Source organism: Carcharodon carcharias, chromosome 30 (genome assembly GCF_017639515.1).
Source record: "Carcharodon carcharias isolate sCarCar2 chromosome 30, sCarCar2.pri, whole genome shotgun sequence".
Lineage (NCBI taxonomy): Eukaryota > Metazoa > Chordata > Chondrichthyes > Lamniformes > Lamnidae > Carcharodon > Carcharodon carcharias.
In genome coordinates, this window is record NC_054496.1 from 10,705,082 (window position 1) to 10,722,683 (window position 17,602).

The 17,602-nt window shown below is 44.4% G+C and overlaps 1 protein-coding gene across 2 annotated transcripts in view; it reads right to left on the reverse strand.

Moving 5' to 3' along the window:
* Positions 1–17,602, reverse strand: part of LOC121271150 (collagen alpha-1(XI) chain-like) — a 318,218-nt gene that overhangs the window by 250,596 nt on the left and 50,020 nt on the right. For both annotated transcript variants that reach the window (XM_041176909.1, XM_041176910.1), the window contains exons 3-4: positions 15,959–16,172; positions 14,145–14,307 (exon numbers count right to left, since the gene is read on the reverse strand). In XM_041176909.1, the coding sequence (XP_041032843.1) occupies positions 14,145–14,307; positions 15,959–16,172 (377 nt within the window). The remainder of the gene's footprint in view (positions 1–14,144; positions 14,308–15,958; positions 16,173–17,602) is intronic.

Below are 17,602 nucleotides of genomic sequence, written 5' to 3' on the forward strand. Positions count from 1 at the left end.
AAATCTTTACTATCTTGAACAGGGGTTTATTGTTTGTGTAAATAGTTTTTGCAACTACCCTAACACATATGTATTTTCACTCTTACTGTATGCACTGTTACTTTGGGGGTGAAAAGGGAATGTTGTGATATTGCTTTACGAGAGAATATGTTAATGATAAATAGTTAGGATGCAAACCATGTGACCAGTGGACATTTTTCAGGAAAGCTTTCAGTTTAGCTAGCAGTATGTGGTGTGAAGGAATTGCTGCTGTTCTTTCCTATTAACAATAGTTGAAACTTTATAGTAAATACGTCTGTAGAGCAACCCTGTATACATCTTCAAATAAATCGAACCTGCATTTCATTTACGAGACCTGTGTGAGATTGATAAGTATGTGTCAGATAAACAGAAAGCAACAATCTTCTGAAATATTGACCCTGGTTCTCTTTCCACAGATGCTGCCAGACCTACTGAGCATTTTCTGTTTGGATACCAGATGTTCTGCAGTATTCGTAGCAATAAGTCCGTGTTTTAATAAAGCAATATCTGTGAGGACACTTGGGACTCTAAAGCTTTATTAATAAAGAAAGAGCAAAAAAGAAAATGCCTGCAGCCACTTGCAGAGAAAGAAACACGTTTTCTTTCACCCAGTCAAAACAAACTGTAAAATGAATCACTTAATCACAAAACACATTATTCAGGATATGACATAAGTTGCCAATTGAGATCTTACAGTCTACAGGCTGGCCCCTGATAGCATCGGAGAATCTTATCTGCTCTCTTTACTTGCGCTGTGGAATGAAATGAAAGAGCTTGTGAAGGTTCCCCAGTTACTGAAGGAACAAAAAAGCACTTGCTTACCGCAAGGAAACCCTTTCAAGACAGGTTATTACTCAGTGTTTGGCCAGGCATTGCTTTTCACGGAGTGAATCGAAATGTTACACAGTGGCCATTTTTAGCTAATCAGTGAGAGCTATCAGGGCGAATCCCATCCGATTTTAATTTGTTTGATCACTCCCGGGTGAGATTGAGGGTGATAACTCAGTGTAGCCGCAGATATCCTGCCCACACCCACCACCCCCCCCCACCCCCCGCACCCTGTTTCCTTTCCAGCACACTTGATGGTATCGCGCTCAGGCCCTCTTAACAGGCTGCTGGGTTTCGTTTTCATCTCGCCCTCTTTAAAATGGAATTAGTTTGAACTCTCACTCAGGAAAGCGTCCAGACCAAACTCACTGAAAAATTCCTGAAATTCTCTGGAGCCCAAAGGTTAATATGGACACAAATAAACTGGGAACCAATTGGGGGCGTAAGGAACTTCAATCGGCATCAAATTACATTTTGCTCCTTGTTTCAGTGGCAGGGCTGTCTGAGCTCGAGAGCATTTTACAATGATGTAATCTGCTCCAGACATCTTACCCAATTCCACACTTCTTAAACTAAAACTCTTCAAAATAATATCAACATGATACTGTACAAACAACCCCCCCAACTGTGGTGCACCATAGAAACGGTCTGGTTTGCTCACGGCCTATGTTTCCATTGCGCTCAAGTGTAAATATTGGCTCGGGTGCTGAGGCCAACAACAAAAGAAAACAAAAGCCTTCAAGACCTCAGACATTTGAGTAATCTATATTCCTGGACTCCCAAGCCTCTATGGACATCCGCTGCTTTGAGCTTTCCACCATTTAGAGGCCACTCTGTTCCATCCTTTCTCAGTCCAAAGTAGCTGACATCACATTTGCTCAGATCTGCTCATTCACTGAACCTATCAATATTTCTTTGCTATTTTATGCTTCCGCCTACACTGCTCACAATGCCGCCTATATAAGTTTCAGCAAATTGAGATATGCAGCTTTCTATCCCATCAGCTAAGCCGTTAATAATTGCAATGAACTGTTGAGTCCACGACACAGACCTTCGTGGGATATCAGTGTTCACGCCTTGCCAACTCGAGTACCTGCCCGTTATCCCTGCTCTCCATTTCCTGCCACTCAGTCAACATCCTATCCAGGTCAATAACTTGCCTTGAATTCCATGAGCTTCAACTTTAGCTAAGTCTCTCAAGGGGGATGCTAATCAGGTCCTTGGAGGAACTTCTGTAGGGCTAGAAACCATGTTGGTGTGCCCTGGAGTCTATAGAAATGAAAGATTAATCCCTAGGATGCAGCTGCAAGCAAACACAGGGCAAACAAAAATTGTAGGGGCATTTAAAAATAGTGATTTATTTTGCTGAAATCCTTTCAGCACTTGTTTATTAATTATAAACATATTGAAAAATGTGGAAAATTTAGGGGAGTTGGAGGCGAGAGGCTATGTGGCCAGACCTCAAGGAATAACGTCCAGACTTGGAATCCCCAAGTGTCTTTAAAACTGGACATCAGCAACGAGTCAATGCAAGAAGGTGGAAAGAAAAGCGGCAAGAGGCAGCAAGTGAGGAAAAATAAACATATTCTTGGAAAAAAAAGAGAATTAACATAGGAAAGGTCATCTGTGCTGCTGAGAAACCAGGTGGACTCCAAGGAGAAGTTGGAGTGAAAGTTGTTCTTGGCTGGCTCAAGATCTTCATCAATTTGAAGAACCCGAGTACAGGGTGAGAACTAGCAGAAAGGAAAAGATCAAACACTGCCCATCTATTAACATATTCCCACCCAATTAAATAGTTGCAATGAGCTCGCACCCACGCAGTGGCTTGCTCGAGGTCACCCTCACTCATACGCAGAGTTAGAAATTGAAAGCACTTGCCACAGCTGATATAAAGTCAACCACAACAAGTTGAATACTGTTTGTAGTTTGGCAGGCTGCTGTACAACATAGACACTCGGGGCCATAAACAAGCTGCGTTAAAGTCCTGCCTTGAATGGAATAGAAGAGAAAAGGGAAATGTCGAAGGGTCATAACATTTGTCACCAACAGCAGGGTTCTCGAACGCTCAGGGGCAATGCTTGTAGAGGATGCATGCGGCAAGGCAAAACGGCTGTCTCTCCCAATGGAACGGCTGCCCTCGAGAACCAGAGTGGAACTGACCAAACGCACCGGGGAGGATATGTCGAACTGGGCAGTAGGTCTTTGCAACCCCTGGATGATGGGGGGAAATGGCAGACCTGAGGAATGTGCCAATGCCGCAGATTTGACAGAGACATCACAAAGCGTGTCAACAGAACTCATTATTATTTCACTGCTCGTTTCACCCCAAAGCTTGCAGTGCGCTTAGCACATACAACGGGTTAACTCGATGACAGATTGGCAAATTATCTGGACCGGAATAGGCTGCAGGCTTTGTTGGCAATAATCCACTCAAGGCAAACTTCCATATGGCGCAAACCTTCCATTTGATAAACTGCTTGCATAAAACCTAACCCTACACTGGGGATTATTTCCTATTGAAAAGTCATCTTCAAATACGTTCTCTCTACATTACAGGTGAGCCAACAGTTCCCCTGACTGTCATTGTTGCTCTCATTCCTGTAGGTTTTTGGGAGCGAATCTCAAATGCTAGGGAAGCTGGTGAATTGTTCGTCTCAGAGAAGAGGAGGCTAAGGAGAGATTTAACACAGGCTTGTTCAAAATTAAGAAGGGTGCTGTTAGAATGAAAAAGAAAAACTGTTTCCAGTGGTAGGAGTAGTGTCCAGAGGGAGACAGATTTAAAATATTTGGCAAAAAATGTCCATGGGGAAGATGAGGAGAAATGCACAAGTGACCAGGGGTATAACCCTCCCCTCCCCCACTGAAAACAGCTGGTACTGCCCCAGGATAGTTGGGTTACACTCAGATCTTGGGGCAGCCTAGATCCCGAATCAAATCCCAAGATCCAATCCATTGGTTTTGGACACTTCCCTAGCCAGCGCTGACCGAGGGAATTCTGCTGGTAAGAGATTCCCTCACGTTTTGTCTCCAGTATAGAAAATGATAAATGGGACAAAACAAACGAAACATCCATCAGGAAAGGAGAATTCAAATACAAAGAACAAAATGGGATCCTCAGGCGATGGCCATATCATGATTCAGCTGATGAGAAAGAAAGACTCGCATTGAGATAGCGCCTTTCACAACTTAAAAAATTCCCCCCCAAGTGCTTTACCTTCAATAACATACTTTGGAAGTGTAGTCGCTGTTGTGATGTAGGAATTGTAGCAGCCAATTTGTGCACAGCAAGCTCCCACAAACAACAACGTGATAATGACCAGATAATCTGTCTTAGCGATGCTGATTGGGGAATAAAAATTGTCCAAGACATTAGAGAGAGAGCTCCCCTGCTCTTCTCCAAAATAGTGCCACGGGATCTTTTATATCCAATTGGGAGGGCAAACAAGCACTTTAGTGCCTCGGCTGAAAAACAGCACCTCGACAGTGCAGCAACTCACTCAACACTGCACTGAGGTGTCAGCCTCAGTTTTGTACTCAAGTCTATGGCGTGGGACTCAAAACCTGAACCCCCTGACTTAGAGACTGGAGTACTACCCATTGAGTCATGCCCGAAACAGAAGTATACAGACAACGGAAGTTTGCTAGATCATCCATACTAAAATGATAATTCAAGAATCAAGCCAACTGGATTCCTATTACTGTATAATACCAGGGTTATGACCCTGGTCACTTGTGCATCTGTTAATGATTTATTAATAGCTTTAGTGGTTTTGAAGTTAGCCACCAATCCCCCTATTGAAGTTTACAATGGAGGTCAAGAGCTCTAAACCTTATTGGCAGAGACCAGCTACATCAGAAGCTGAACTTCTCCTGCTCATTCTCCTACCCCCAATCCCCCTCTGATTCCCCACTTTGATCATGATTCATGGGATGTGGGTGTCGCTGGCTAGGTCAGTATTTATTGCCCATCCCTAATTGCCCCTGAGCAGGTGGTGGTGAGCTGCCTTCTTGAGCCGCTGCAGTCCATGTGGTGTAGGTACACCCCCTGTGCTGTTAGGGAGGAAGTTCCAGGATTTTGACGCAGCGACAGTGAAGGAACAGCCGATATATTTCCAAGTCAGGATGGTGAGTGGCTTGGAGGGGAACTTGCAGGTGGTGGTGTTCCCATCTTTCTGATGCCCTTGTCCTTACAGTGATCTCAAAATTATGGGATGACTAAGGGATGACCAAGAGCTTTCTGCCGCTTTGAGAACATTACATTAGGTACGGCCTTTGTTCCATATTCATCTTTGAAGAGAAAACAACTCCCGATCTCCTAATCTCTCCTGGTTCCCATAAATCCATCAAGACCAGATGTTATTAATGCTTTCCTTCATGGCAGCTGTTGCTAATGGTGAGATGCCAAGTTCCAGCTTTCACATTGGAAACCCATGTGGGAAATAATTAAAAGGCAGAGCCTGTATTTCCATAGCGCCTTTCACAACCTTGGTATTTCCCCAGAGTGTCTTAACAGTCGATAAAGGGCTTTTTGAAGGGTAGTTTCTGCTATAATGTAGGGAGATGTGGCCACCAGTTTCCAAACAGTAAAATGCCTCAAACAGCAAAGGGATTTACGACCAGGTAACCTGTTTCTGGTGACGCCGACTTGATCAATAAGTATTGGAAGGACCTCAGGAGAACATCCCCATTCTTCAATTACTTCGACTCTTGTGGTTCAGTGGATAGCACCCACACCTCCAAACCAGAAGGTTGCAAGTCCGAATCCTACTGAAGGCTGACATTTCAGGGAGTGCTGCACTGTCAAAGGTGCAGCCTTCCAGATAAGATGTTAAGCCAAGGCCACAACTACCCTAATATCAAAGGGCAAAATACTGTGGATGCTGGAAATCTGAAACAACATCAAAAAATGCTGGAAAAACTCAGCAGGTCTGACAACATCTGTGGAGAGAGAGACCGAGATAACGGTTGGAGTCTGTATGACTCTTCTACCGATCTGAGGAAGAGTCATACGGAGTCGAAACGCTATCTCTGTCTCTCTCGCCACATCTACTCTCTCTGGTCAATGTTAAGGGTCCCCTGGCACTATTTGATGAGCTTAGGATGGGGAAGCTACTAGACAAATGCAAATTCTTCCTATTATATGCTAAAGCCCTGGTGTGGGGTGCTGAATTGAGCCCTTTCTTTTAAGGATATTTCCGTTCTTAACTCATACACTGAGATTTAAACCCTATTGTACTGTCTAACCAGTTTCAACTCTTACTAGAAAGGGATCACTTCACCTCCTTACTGGTTCCTATTATGTAGTGATTAAACATATTGTTTTCCTCAAACAGCCTTAAGTATTTGTTATGTTAAACTTCCACGGGGAGATATCTAGACAGATATAGACTAAAAGACATCTGTTTTGTTAAAGTTTCCCACATAAAGCCCAACCAATGCAGCAGAATTCCTGTCAGAGATTTTGAACCAGACTGTGGCAAACACCTTCCTCAAAAGCAGAATCACTCTTTATCATTTCCACTTCGAGGGCTCCACTACTCAAGGGATCCCGAACCACAACAACTTCCGGCAGGTGTCGCTATGACCGGGTGTGAGTGCACTTTCACCCTATTAGGGACCTCTCCATTTTATTCTCTTCCAGCTACCCTTCCAAACCCCGCACCCAACATTTCCCTGACTCCACCACGGGAATGGTTCCACAGAATCACACAGTGCAGAAGAGGCCCTTCAGCCCATCGAGTCTGCACCGACACGTGAGAAACACCTGACCTACCTACCTAACCCCATTTACCAGCACTTGGCCCATAGCCTTGAATGCTATGATGTGCCAAGTGCTCATCCAGGTAAATTTTAAAGGATGTGAGGCAACCCGCCTCCACCACCCTCCCAGGCAGCACATTCCAGACCCTCACCACCCTCTGGGTAAAAAAGTTTTCCCTCACATCCCCTCTAAACCTCCTGCCCCTCACCTTGACCTTATGTCCCCTTGTGACTGACCCTTCAACTAAGAGGAACAGCTGCTCCCTATCCACCCTGTCCATGCCCCTCATAATCTTGTACGCCTCGATCAGGTCGCCCCTCAGTCTTCTCTGCTCCAGGGATGAGGAACGTCAGAAACGTGGATACATTGGAGAAGTTGGGGCTGTTTTCCTTGGAGAAGAGAAGACGGAGAGGAGATTTGATAGAAGTGTTCAAAATCATGAGGATAGAGAGAGAGAGAAACTGTTCCCATTGGTGGAAGGATTGAGAACCAGGGGGCACAGGTTTATAGAATTTGGCAAAAGAAGCAATGGTGACATGAGGAGAAACTTTTTCATGCAGCGAGTGGTTAGGGTCTGGAATGCACTGCCTGAGAGTGTTGAAGAGGCAGGTTCAATTGAGGCTTTCAAAAAGGTCTTAAGGATAGGAGAGGATTTAACTTAAACAGTGCTGATTTCTCTTCTCACCAGCCATCCATAAACAGAAACTGCTTTGATTTTAATTTCCGCCTTTATAAGCAGCGGTGTATTTCCCAACCCTTCATTTTAGCGTGATTCAATTTTTATTAACAACACCATAGCAAACTCGAGCAAGGTAAACTCAGAGAGAGTTAGTTTATTCATACACATTCAAAACACGGAGTTGGGGGGTGGTGGTGGGATGGTGGTGTTACTACGCAGCCCCTTGTGCATTCATACAATGAAAAGGAATAGAGAAAGAAAGAGTTACAGGGCAAAGACAACAGAGCAAAGAATCATTGCTTCATGAGTCCAGGGTCCAGAATCAAAAGTCTATGGTGAATTCCTTCACAGAGGTCTGCAGATTGAACTAATGCTGGATAATTCACTTTTCCAGTAGAGTTGACTTCCATAATGAAATTGGCACTCAAAAATGAATTAGTCTTGCACACAATGACACAGAAGTTCAGAAATCCCAGTAGAAACAGTGTAGATGGGGGCCAATCATTCAAACCTGTTCCGATCCCTGGTTCTGTGCTGCTGCTTGCTGGGTGGAAGATGGCAGACTGAGCTTTGCAGCTCCACAACGCAATATTACAGTTTCCTCCAGCTAGGGGTGTCATGTCACATGACTCCCACCTCTCTACTTTGGCTTTGACAAAAGGTGTATGTTCCTTTGCCTGGGTTCCTGAGAATATTAATGTTCCAACCGTTAAGAATTTGAAAGGAGTTTGCAGGGTCCTTTGTCCCAACAGACTGGGAAGCTCCAGTGGCCAGGGCTTCCTTATGAAATATAAATGGCCTTTGTCTAATTCCATTTGAATTTGGTCTCTGCAGTCCACAGGGTCGTTAGCATCTCTTCAAAGATAATGAGGTGGAAATTTATTTGATACTGCTAGATTCACTCCTACTGCTCGAAAGGTCACAGTCAGACATGGCTTCAGACGTTTTAAAAATGGTCATTTTGAAAAAAAAATTCAATCATAGGATGTGACTAGGTCAACATTTATTGCTAATCATTATCTGCCCTTGAGAAGGTGATGGTGAGCTGACTTTTTGAACCACTGCGGTCCGTTTAGCATAGGTACACCCAGGGTGCTGTTCGGGCATTTTAGACTTTCTCGCGGTTTGATACAAGGGGATGGCTTGAAAGGCCATTTCAGAGAGCGTACGAACATATGAAATAGTTAACAGTCAACCACATTGCTGTGCGTCTAGAGTCACATGTAGGCCAGACCGGGTAAGGATGGCAGATTTCCTTCCCTAAAGGACATCAGTGAACCAGATGAGTTTTTACGACAGTCGACAATGACTTCACCGTCATCATTAGACTTTTAATTCCAGATTTTAATTGGTTGAATTCAAATTCCACCAACTGCCGTGGTAGGATTCGAACCCAGGTCCCTAGGGCATTACCCCGGGTCTCTAGATTATTAGTCCAGTGTCAATATCACTATGCCACAGCCTCCCTGTAATTATCCAGTTTTAAAATTTTAGGAAGCAGGCATGATAAATATATTTAATAAAAATATGATGCGAGGTCTTAGCTCCGTTAAAAGAGGGAATTGGATCGTTATTTGAAAAGAATGGGTTACAAGGGAATGGCACTAGGAGCATCATTCATTTGGACTGCCAGCATAGACAGGACAGGCCGAACGGCCTCCTTCTGTGCTGTAACAATTATGTGATTCCATATTTTGCTTAAAAGCCATTCATTTTCCAAGTGTTAGCTCTGTTTCTCATCACCGGTGCTGCATGACTTGCGGAGTATTTCCAACGACCTGCATTCTTATACCAGAAGTGATGACTTTTCGCCACTCCCCCCACCCTAGTTTAGGTGGTGTTGAAGCCACCCATTGTGCCTTGATGTCATCCAAGCTGAGCTCAACTAACCCAGCAGAGACCAGTGATGAGAACCTGCGGCCCCTTTGTGACACACAGGGTTCAAAACCGCACCAAGAGTCCCGGTCACACTCCAACAAGGGGTGCAAGAGCTTTTCTTTTTGTCAAAAATTTTGAAAGCATTTCTTTAACCCTAGATAGTCAAACTTCAAAAACCTCCACAGAAATCACACCTAAATAAGGTTTGAGCACACAATGTTGACCTTGAAAGCATCGCAGCACATTCGCTAACAAATAGATACGTCAAATAATTCAAACATGTTGGTTCATCTAGTCTGGACTGAAGTCAATTGTCCAAACCCAGAACTAAATCCTGGGCACACTGTCAGCTTTCCATAAACAGTCACCCCACCCTCCCACCTCCCCACCTCACCACCACCCCCCAGCACCCATCTTCAAACAATTGGATTTAAGGTGAGAGGAGAAAACTTTAGAGGAGACGTGCAGGACAAGTTTTTTTACGCAGAGGGTAGTGAGTGTCTGGAATTCGCTGCCAGAGGAGGTGGTGGAAGCAGGTACGATAGTGGTGTTTAAGAGGCAGCTTGATAAATACATGAATAGGATGGGAATAGAGGGATGCGGACCCTGGAAGTGCAAAATGTTTTAGCTGACAGGCAATATGATCGGCGCAGGCTTGGAGGGCCGAAGGGCCTGTTCCTGTGTTGTACTTTTCTTTGTTCTTTGTTCTAACTCTATTATGCTCAACTGCACGAAAAGCCTGAAGATACCCAAGACTAATTGTCATTCAGTGCCAAAAACATTCTGTTATAAGTAAACATATGCTTGGAATTTGCAGACCTCCCTACCATCCCAGATGCTGATTTGGCCTAGTGAAAGCCAGCTCCTGGCCTCAATTCAGAACAAAGATTTTCTTGGTATTGGGGCTTGTGAATTATCTGCATTCTTTCCTGTGTGTCGTAAATCAGTCACAAATTTCTGAGATGTCAGGCTGTCCAACCCGATGAGCCTTTTCCAGCTCCGGGTTCCTCAAACCTTTCTCTCGTTCTTACTGAACTCTGAAAGCACCAGGTCAGGGTTTGGCAAACCCACAAAGGAGAAAAGCAACACCCAGGTCACCGCTTGTACCAAAATACCGAGTGGTTCGAAAACAGGATCTACCAACTTGTTCACATTTCCAACAGGAGTAAAGACACTTGCAGAGGTCCTCAGCCCAGCATTCCCAGGGCACTGGAGAGATTCATGGCAAAAATTCCCGTCAATTGGATCTGAGAATACACTAACATGTGAAGGGCAGGACACTGCCATTGTAATTGCGTGGCCCAAGAGAACATTCATTGTTCCTGAAATACTGGACTGCCGACTGGAGCTGCGAGAGTTGCACGATTATGAGAATCCTCCTGTTTGAATTGACTTAAGGGAATGTACAGACATCAGGACAACTGTTATTACCTCTGAAATTTCTAACAATCCAAAATATATAAACAGCATTTTTTTTTTTTAGAAAGGTGGGTTTTTGGATTAGCAGCGAGGAGACTACGTCTGCGCAAATCCCACTTAAAAGTGCGTCATTGGTTGTAAGGCGCTTTGGGGTGGTCCGAGATTGTGGTAGGCATGACAGAAATGCAAGTTTCTTTCCTTCTTTCTACAATGCAATGAAAGGCCAGCAGAGGCAGCAGTGAGTCAATTATCAGACAATCTGCTTTGGGGCGTTGTGTGCATCAACTGTTTCTCAGGGAGGATCTGGAAATATTTAACTGAAGCTTTACTTGACTCATCTCCAAAGTCAAGAGCCAATTTTAAAAAAGAACCCATAACCTAATCACCCTAAACGGATTCAATCTTTCCCTGGGTCTCAAAACTGTACCAGCTCCTAGACTATTAAAGCTCTGAGATTCCCCTTCTCCCAGCCACAGAGATTTTTCACAGCTCAACATGTTGGCAGCACTGGGCCACAGTTTCCTGACTGGTTGCATTTTTTTATGGATCCCCCACCAGGGTCTTGCAATTAGAACTTGGAATTATTTGAAAAGAAACCAACGGCAGTGACACTGAAAAGGGCAGCTAACTGAATTGTCAGGTAATGCTGCACAAAGATAGGTGCAAACACTGGAACCTCCAAACTCCTCTCCTGCCCTTGGCAACAGTAATCGTGGTGATCTGCCCAAATACAGGTCCCCCTATTCCTTTCTTCACACCCCCGCAGTCTGGCATTTTCCCCTTCAGTTGCTCGTGGGAGCCTCATTTCCAACTTCAATAAGCAATGGGCAATAGGACCAATCGAGAAAAGACCACGTGGGGTGGTTTCCCATCACCTCCCTCACGTGTGCTGTTAAGGAAACACAAGGCCCCTTCCCGGAACATTCCCTATCCTTAAGCAGTCAGTCGTTGTCCCTCAAGGATCTAACTCTTCCATCACCACCAAAAATTAACTGGCTCTGCCATTCCTGAGCATAGGACCCTTACCTAGGCCCGAGGACAATCACAAAAGGGCAGGGATGATCCCAAGATCCCAAATGACCCTACTATTACAGTGATAACCCCAATTATCTTGAGAAATATTATCTTCATTACCATAGGTATAATTTTAACTAGAGCCGTTTTCTTTTTAAATTTACGCTCTGATGCTCTACTGCACTTCATATTTCCCCTATTCAGAAATAACCCACATTTGGTGCTGTCAGTCCACTGCAGCTGGCCGGCAGCAAGAGGCATCACAACTGACCCAATGGCGTCGTCCCATGGCTGAAATCTGCACTCATGCAGATAACGTGTATGAGCGCAACCAGGATTCACCCAGGAGAAAAGAACGCTTGAGAAAGGTATTTTAGCTGAGCGTGCAATCACAATCAGAAAGAGTAGGCACTTTCCAAAAAGAGGAGAGAGAGAGAGAGAGCACGCGAGGGAGAAGAGAACAGAGAGAGAGAGACAGAGAGTGAGTGAGTGAGTGAGAGAGAGAGAAAGAGCCAACACTGAAAAAGATCAACAATCATTAGATATTGAATCTCTTTGAGAGACATTTATTTTACCCTCATCATTTCATTTGCTGAATGAATGAACAAACAGACGTGGGTAGCAGGCAGTTGCCAATAAGCTATTTTCATCTGCAGCTTATCTCAAATTAATCCAAGCGTGTTGCTAATTAATGCACATTTCATTTACAAAGTAGTTATGCATTTAATGGCCCCTGACTGGATCTGAGATGGTGGAGTCGGATCACGAGCTTGTTTGAACTTGCAACTTCACCGAGGGTGGAAAGAGTGAGCTGACTAATAACTGAGAGGTACCACGTGGCCTCCAACAACTCTGGTTTGATGTCTGCGATAATCCTGCAAACTTGTGAGACTCAAACAGGTTCCAACACACTGGATGTGATAACAATGGGATACACCTGCTCAGCACATCAAAAAAATGTTGCACAGTTGATAAACATCACATTAAAGACATGAGCCAGGTGTGAAAAACATCTGGAGGACCTCTAGAATGCTGTTCAGCGATGCCAGCCTTCTGATAACCAGCTCTCAGCACCAGTGCCTGCAACAGAAGCCGTGGTTTACTAACTTACTGGCACACAGCAGGCCCATCCTGCTACACTACTCGCATCAAGAGGCTTTTCTTTGAAGCAAGTCATGGGAGAGTTGTTGAGGTAGAAATTTGCCTGAATCAAATCAGGTGCACACTTAGGGGTCCCCTTCAGGAGTAAGTTGCACACAGCTTCAGCCTCACACGAGGTGACTGTAAAAACAAGTTTAACACTTTCCAACTCAAAACATGCGCTGAGGTGTGTGCAAAACAACAACAAAAAGGGCCAGAATAAGGTCCACCTAGCTCAGTCCACCAAATGAAACGGTAACATTAAAGCAGCAGATTCAAACTTGAAGATTTAGGACTGACGTGAGTGAGGTTGCTGAGTGACTATTGTTTAGAATGGACCTCTATATAAATTAGTGAAGGGAGGAAGCTGGGGATTATTTAAGAGAGCTCTATTTATTTATTTATTTAAGAGGTGGCTCTAATGAAGGAGAGGCTCTCTCTGGATAGATGGATTGGTTGAACGGTCTTCCTGGCCTGTATCCCCCTTGGTCAGAGTGGTCCCAAGATATTCCGACTTACTCGCCTATCGTTTCGACCATGAGCAGCTACAAAGCTCGGACCACGTCACAAAATGCCAGTAGCTGCTGGATAAAGGAATTCGATGACGGTTTACCAGGAGATCTGTGCTACATTCTACCCAGTGTCTCTGGGTCACGAGCAGACATTTCTCACCCAACTCATTTTGGACACTTCTCTGCCCTTCTCCCCCCACACCACCCCAACAGAATTTGTCACGCCCCAAGAATTGGGTATTTGCAATGCTGGGCTCTTGGATTTTACCACCTCTCAGTTCTGCCCTTAAACAAAATTATTCCTTTTATTATGATGGAAGGTTCCAGTTAGTTGTTGGAGATGCATTCCAACTAATAAATGAATAGCGGCCAGGCACTACAGCTTCAGGTCTAACCATAAGCAGCAACTTCAAACAGGAACATATTCCACTTGCCCCGCCTTCTCCCCCCTCTTCCCAATTTTCTGCCCATACTGTGTTGGGGGTTTTAGTCTACAAGTACCTACCCGTATCTCGTTGCAATGGCACTTCTTCGTAAGCCTAGATAGTGAGTGAGACTGTTCAACTATGAAAAGCAACACATACTAGATCAATGCCTATCAGAACCCTAGGAAGGAGATCAGGAACGGAAAGCAGACATACCCCACTCCAAACAGAGGCAAAGTCAATTTAAAGTAATTCTACCACAGGCCTAGATGAGGAGATCAGTAAACGGCTCTAGGATCACAACAGCACAATGCACTTAGTATGTATCCCTTCCTTCTCTGTCTGAATCAGCTCAGCACTGTCCAGTGCCTTTAGTGACTGATCAATGGAGGGGAGACAGAGATGGACATAGAAAGAGCCAGGAATAAGCAACTGGACTCCATCGACTGACGAACTTTCCCACTAACCTCAAACACTTCCTCATCCAATATCCTAGTGCCAAAGACGGTGACTCCATTTGTGCTGACCACTGGGCTGTCACTCCGAGCCAAGTGCTCAGACATCTGCTTGTTGCAGTCGACAATCATCGTAACATTCTTCCCTTCAACACTGAGCGCCACCCGGTGCCACCTGCAAAACACAACCGGCAGGTACTGCTGTGGTCCCATCAGGAAAGACATAGTCACTCATGGCACAGGGTCACTCAGCATAACGCATTGTTGGCACAAGGATTGTTCACCACATTGAAATATGTTCATTGAAGGAATTTTGGTCCCAGTATTGCGTACTGGCTGTGCGCCGCTCATTCCGAACACCAGTGATGATCCCCCATACACAACAATACTCCGCTCAGTTCACCCACTTCACCACAGCAACTTGCATTTATATAGCACCTTTAACATTGTAAAGCGTCCCAACATGCTTCACAGGAGCGTTATCAGACAAAACAAATTCACAGCAGCTAATGTTAAGGGAGGGGGGGGAGGCGGGTGACAAAAAAAGCTTGGGCAAAGAGGTTGGCTTGGGAGAGCGTCTTAAAAAGGACGAGAGAGATGGGGACGGATGTTACCCTTGTGCTAATACTTAACTCATTCCCACTGTTGCCATCACCGGTGACCACCCTTTTTAACCACTGGCACTTCACTCAGCCTACTCCCTCCCAGCCAACCCAATTCCCAAAATTTGACGTATTCCCTCTTCTGAAGAAGAGTCATATTGGACTCAAAATGTTAACTCTGTTTCTCTCTCCACAGAGGCTGCCAGACCTGCTGAGGTTTCACAGCATTTTCTGGTTTTTATTTCGGGTTTTCCAGCGTTCTCAGTATTTTGCTTTTACCTATGCCAACGTTTCTCAATGTTGTCCTAGGTATTCCACAGTCAACATGGAGGGGGAATGGAAATATAACGTTTCGCCATTGATTTTCACTGCAACACTGTTGATTGCGCCGCTGGGTAAGGTATACTGGCTGTGCAATTAATCACACCCACCAGTTTAAAGTCACATCCCAGTTGCAGGAAATAGAATGACCTTGAGCTTTGCTCTCGATGTTTGCTTCCTTACACTGTGGCACAGTGACACACCAGTTCTCCAACATCCCTCATTGACCAAGCTTTTGGTCACCTGAATTAATGTGTCCTTACATAGCCTTTGTCGAGCTTTGTTTGATAATGCTCCTGTGAAGCCCCTTTGGGACATGATCTTACGGCGAGACCTGGTGCAAGGTGATCCTGTTGCGGGGGAGACTAAAATTAGGGGACATAGTTTAAAAATAAGAGGTCTTTCTTGAAAGACGGAGATGAGGAGAGTTTTTTTTTCTCCCAAAGGTTTGTTGGACTCCTCTTCCCCAAGGAGCAGTGGAGGCTGGGTCTTTACTTTTATTCAAGGCTGAGTTAGAGAGATTTTTGATGTACAAGGGAGTCAAGGGTTATGGGGGGGGGGGGGGGGGGGGCAGGAAAATGGAGTTAAAGCCACAATCAAATCAACCATGATCTTATTGAATGACGGAACAGGTTTGAAGGGCTGAATGGCCTACTCCTGCTCCTACATTACTATGTCTTATTACTTAAAGGCACTATATAAATGGAACTTGTTGAACACTCTGGTTTCAGAATTCAGATAAGCACATGGAAGACAAAGAAAATCATCAGTTTACTGGGTTACCACCATGGTCAAATCTCATCAGCCAGGTCGATGACTGGTGTGGAGCTTTGTCAGAGGAAGGTTGTGTCACACGACTGAAAGGCAGGCAGTCAAAGGGGGAATGAAGCGTGCCGAACTTACTTGCCGTCAGATAGGTTAATTTTTTTGAAGATGGGATAATCCTCAGGGGTTGGTTTGCCCATTTGATCCTCGTAGAGGAAAACAGGAGATCGGCCAATCTCCACCCCAAGTTGTTGTATCCCTTGGTCATTGTAGATGGACAGCAGGAAAAACTGAGACATTTTCTTGGCCTTCAGTGTGGTTAGGATGGAGAAATTCTCTGGAAAATTTCCATCTACAGTTTGAAAAAAAGGCCAAATTTATAAATATATTTATTGACAAAATGCGGCCCTATTACAATACCTGAAGACACAAATATCGAAATTCATGATAACCCTTTTTTTATTATTTGTCTTCTACATCTCACACAAGCTCTAGCCTGGTCCACGCATTGCACCAAAAATATTTTTCTCCATCACGCTCTCTCTCCCCCTCCCCTAATGTAACTTCCCAGAGTCAAGGGGCCATGGTCTGAGCTGTAGAGTATCTCCACAAAATGCCAAAACTTCAGAGGCTTCACTTATCTAGCTCTCCAATTTTAAGGACATTAGGAGGGAATTTCTTCTCTCAGAGGGTCATTGGTCTTTGGAATTCTCTTCCCCAGAGCACAGTGGAGGCCAAGTCACTGAATATATCCAAGCATGAGTCAAACAGATCATTAATCTCCAAGGGAGTCGAGGGTTATGGGGTCAGGCTGGAAGGTGGAGTTAAGGCAAGATCAGCCAAGAACTTTTGAATGGCGGTGCAGGCTCAAGGGACCAAATGACCTATGCCTGACCATAATTCCTATGATCTTATATTGCTATGTGGAGAAACTGGAGAAGCTGGGATCGTTCTCCATTGAACAGAGAAGATTCAGGGAGACTTAATGGAAGTGCTCAAAATCATGGAAGGTTTTGAGAGAGTGGATAGGGAGAAACTGTTTCTGCAGGCAGGAGAGCCTGTAACCAGGGGACAACGATTTAAGATAATTGGTAAAATGATCAAGGGGAGACAGGGGGAGCAGTTTTATTTAAACACAGCAAATGGTCATGATCTGGAATGTGCTGCATGAAAACTAGAAAGGGGACGGGATAAATAGTTGATATGCTGGGATTTATAAAAAGATAAGATTGAAAGGAAAAAGCAGTGGAGTGGGGCCAATTGGATAGACTTACCAAAGAGCGAGCACAAGTAAAATTGTTAATTGTATATTAATTGTGTTTAATTATATGCAGGTGGAGGATATTGATTAGAGGGCTTTACTTGAGCACATATAAAGAGTCACTGCTTGGCCTAAATAGCCAAGTGGTTATGGTACTGGGTTTGTAACCCCAAGATCAAGAGTTCAAATCTCACAATGGCAAACTATGAAACAATGTAACTTCATCTGAAACAGATGGAAACAGGTTTACTCAAAAAGAGTATCAAGAGTTCAAATCTCACACTGGCAAACTATGAAACAATGTAACTTCACCTGAAAAACAGATGGAAACGTGTTATAAAGAGTTATAAAGAATCACTGTGGCAGGGTTGAATTAGGAGGTATACGCTTGTAATGTTTCACTCTATGAATAAATCTAAGACTAAGCGAAGATTGCCTCACCAACTGGCTATTCTGATGATAACAAAGTTGTCCTCTTCCTGTGCTGTATGATTCAGTAAGTACAACCCGAGCAGGATAAG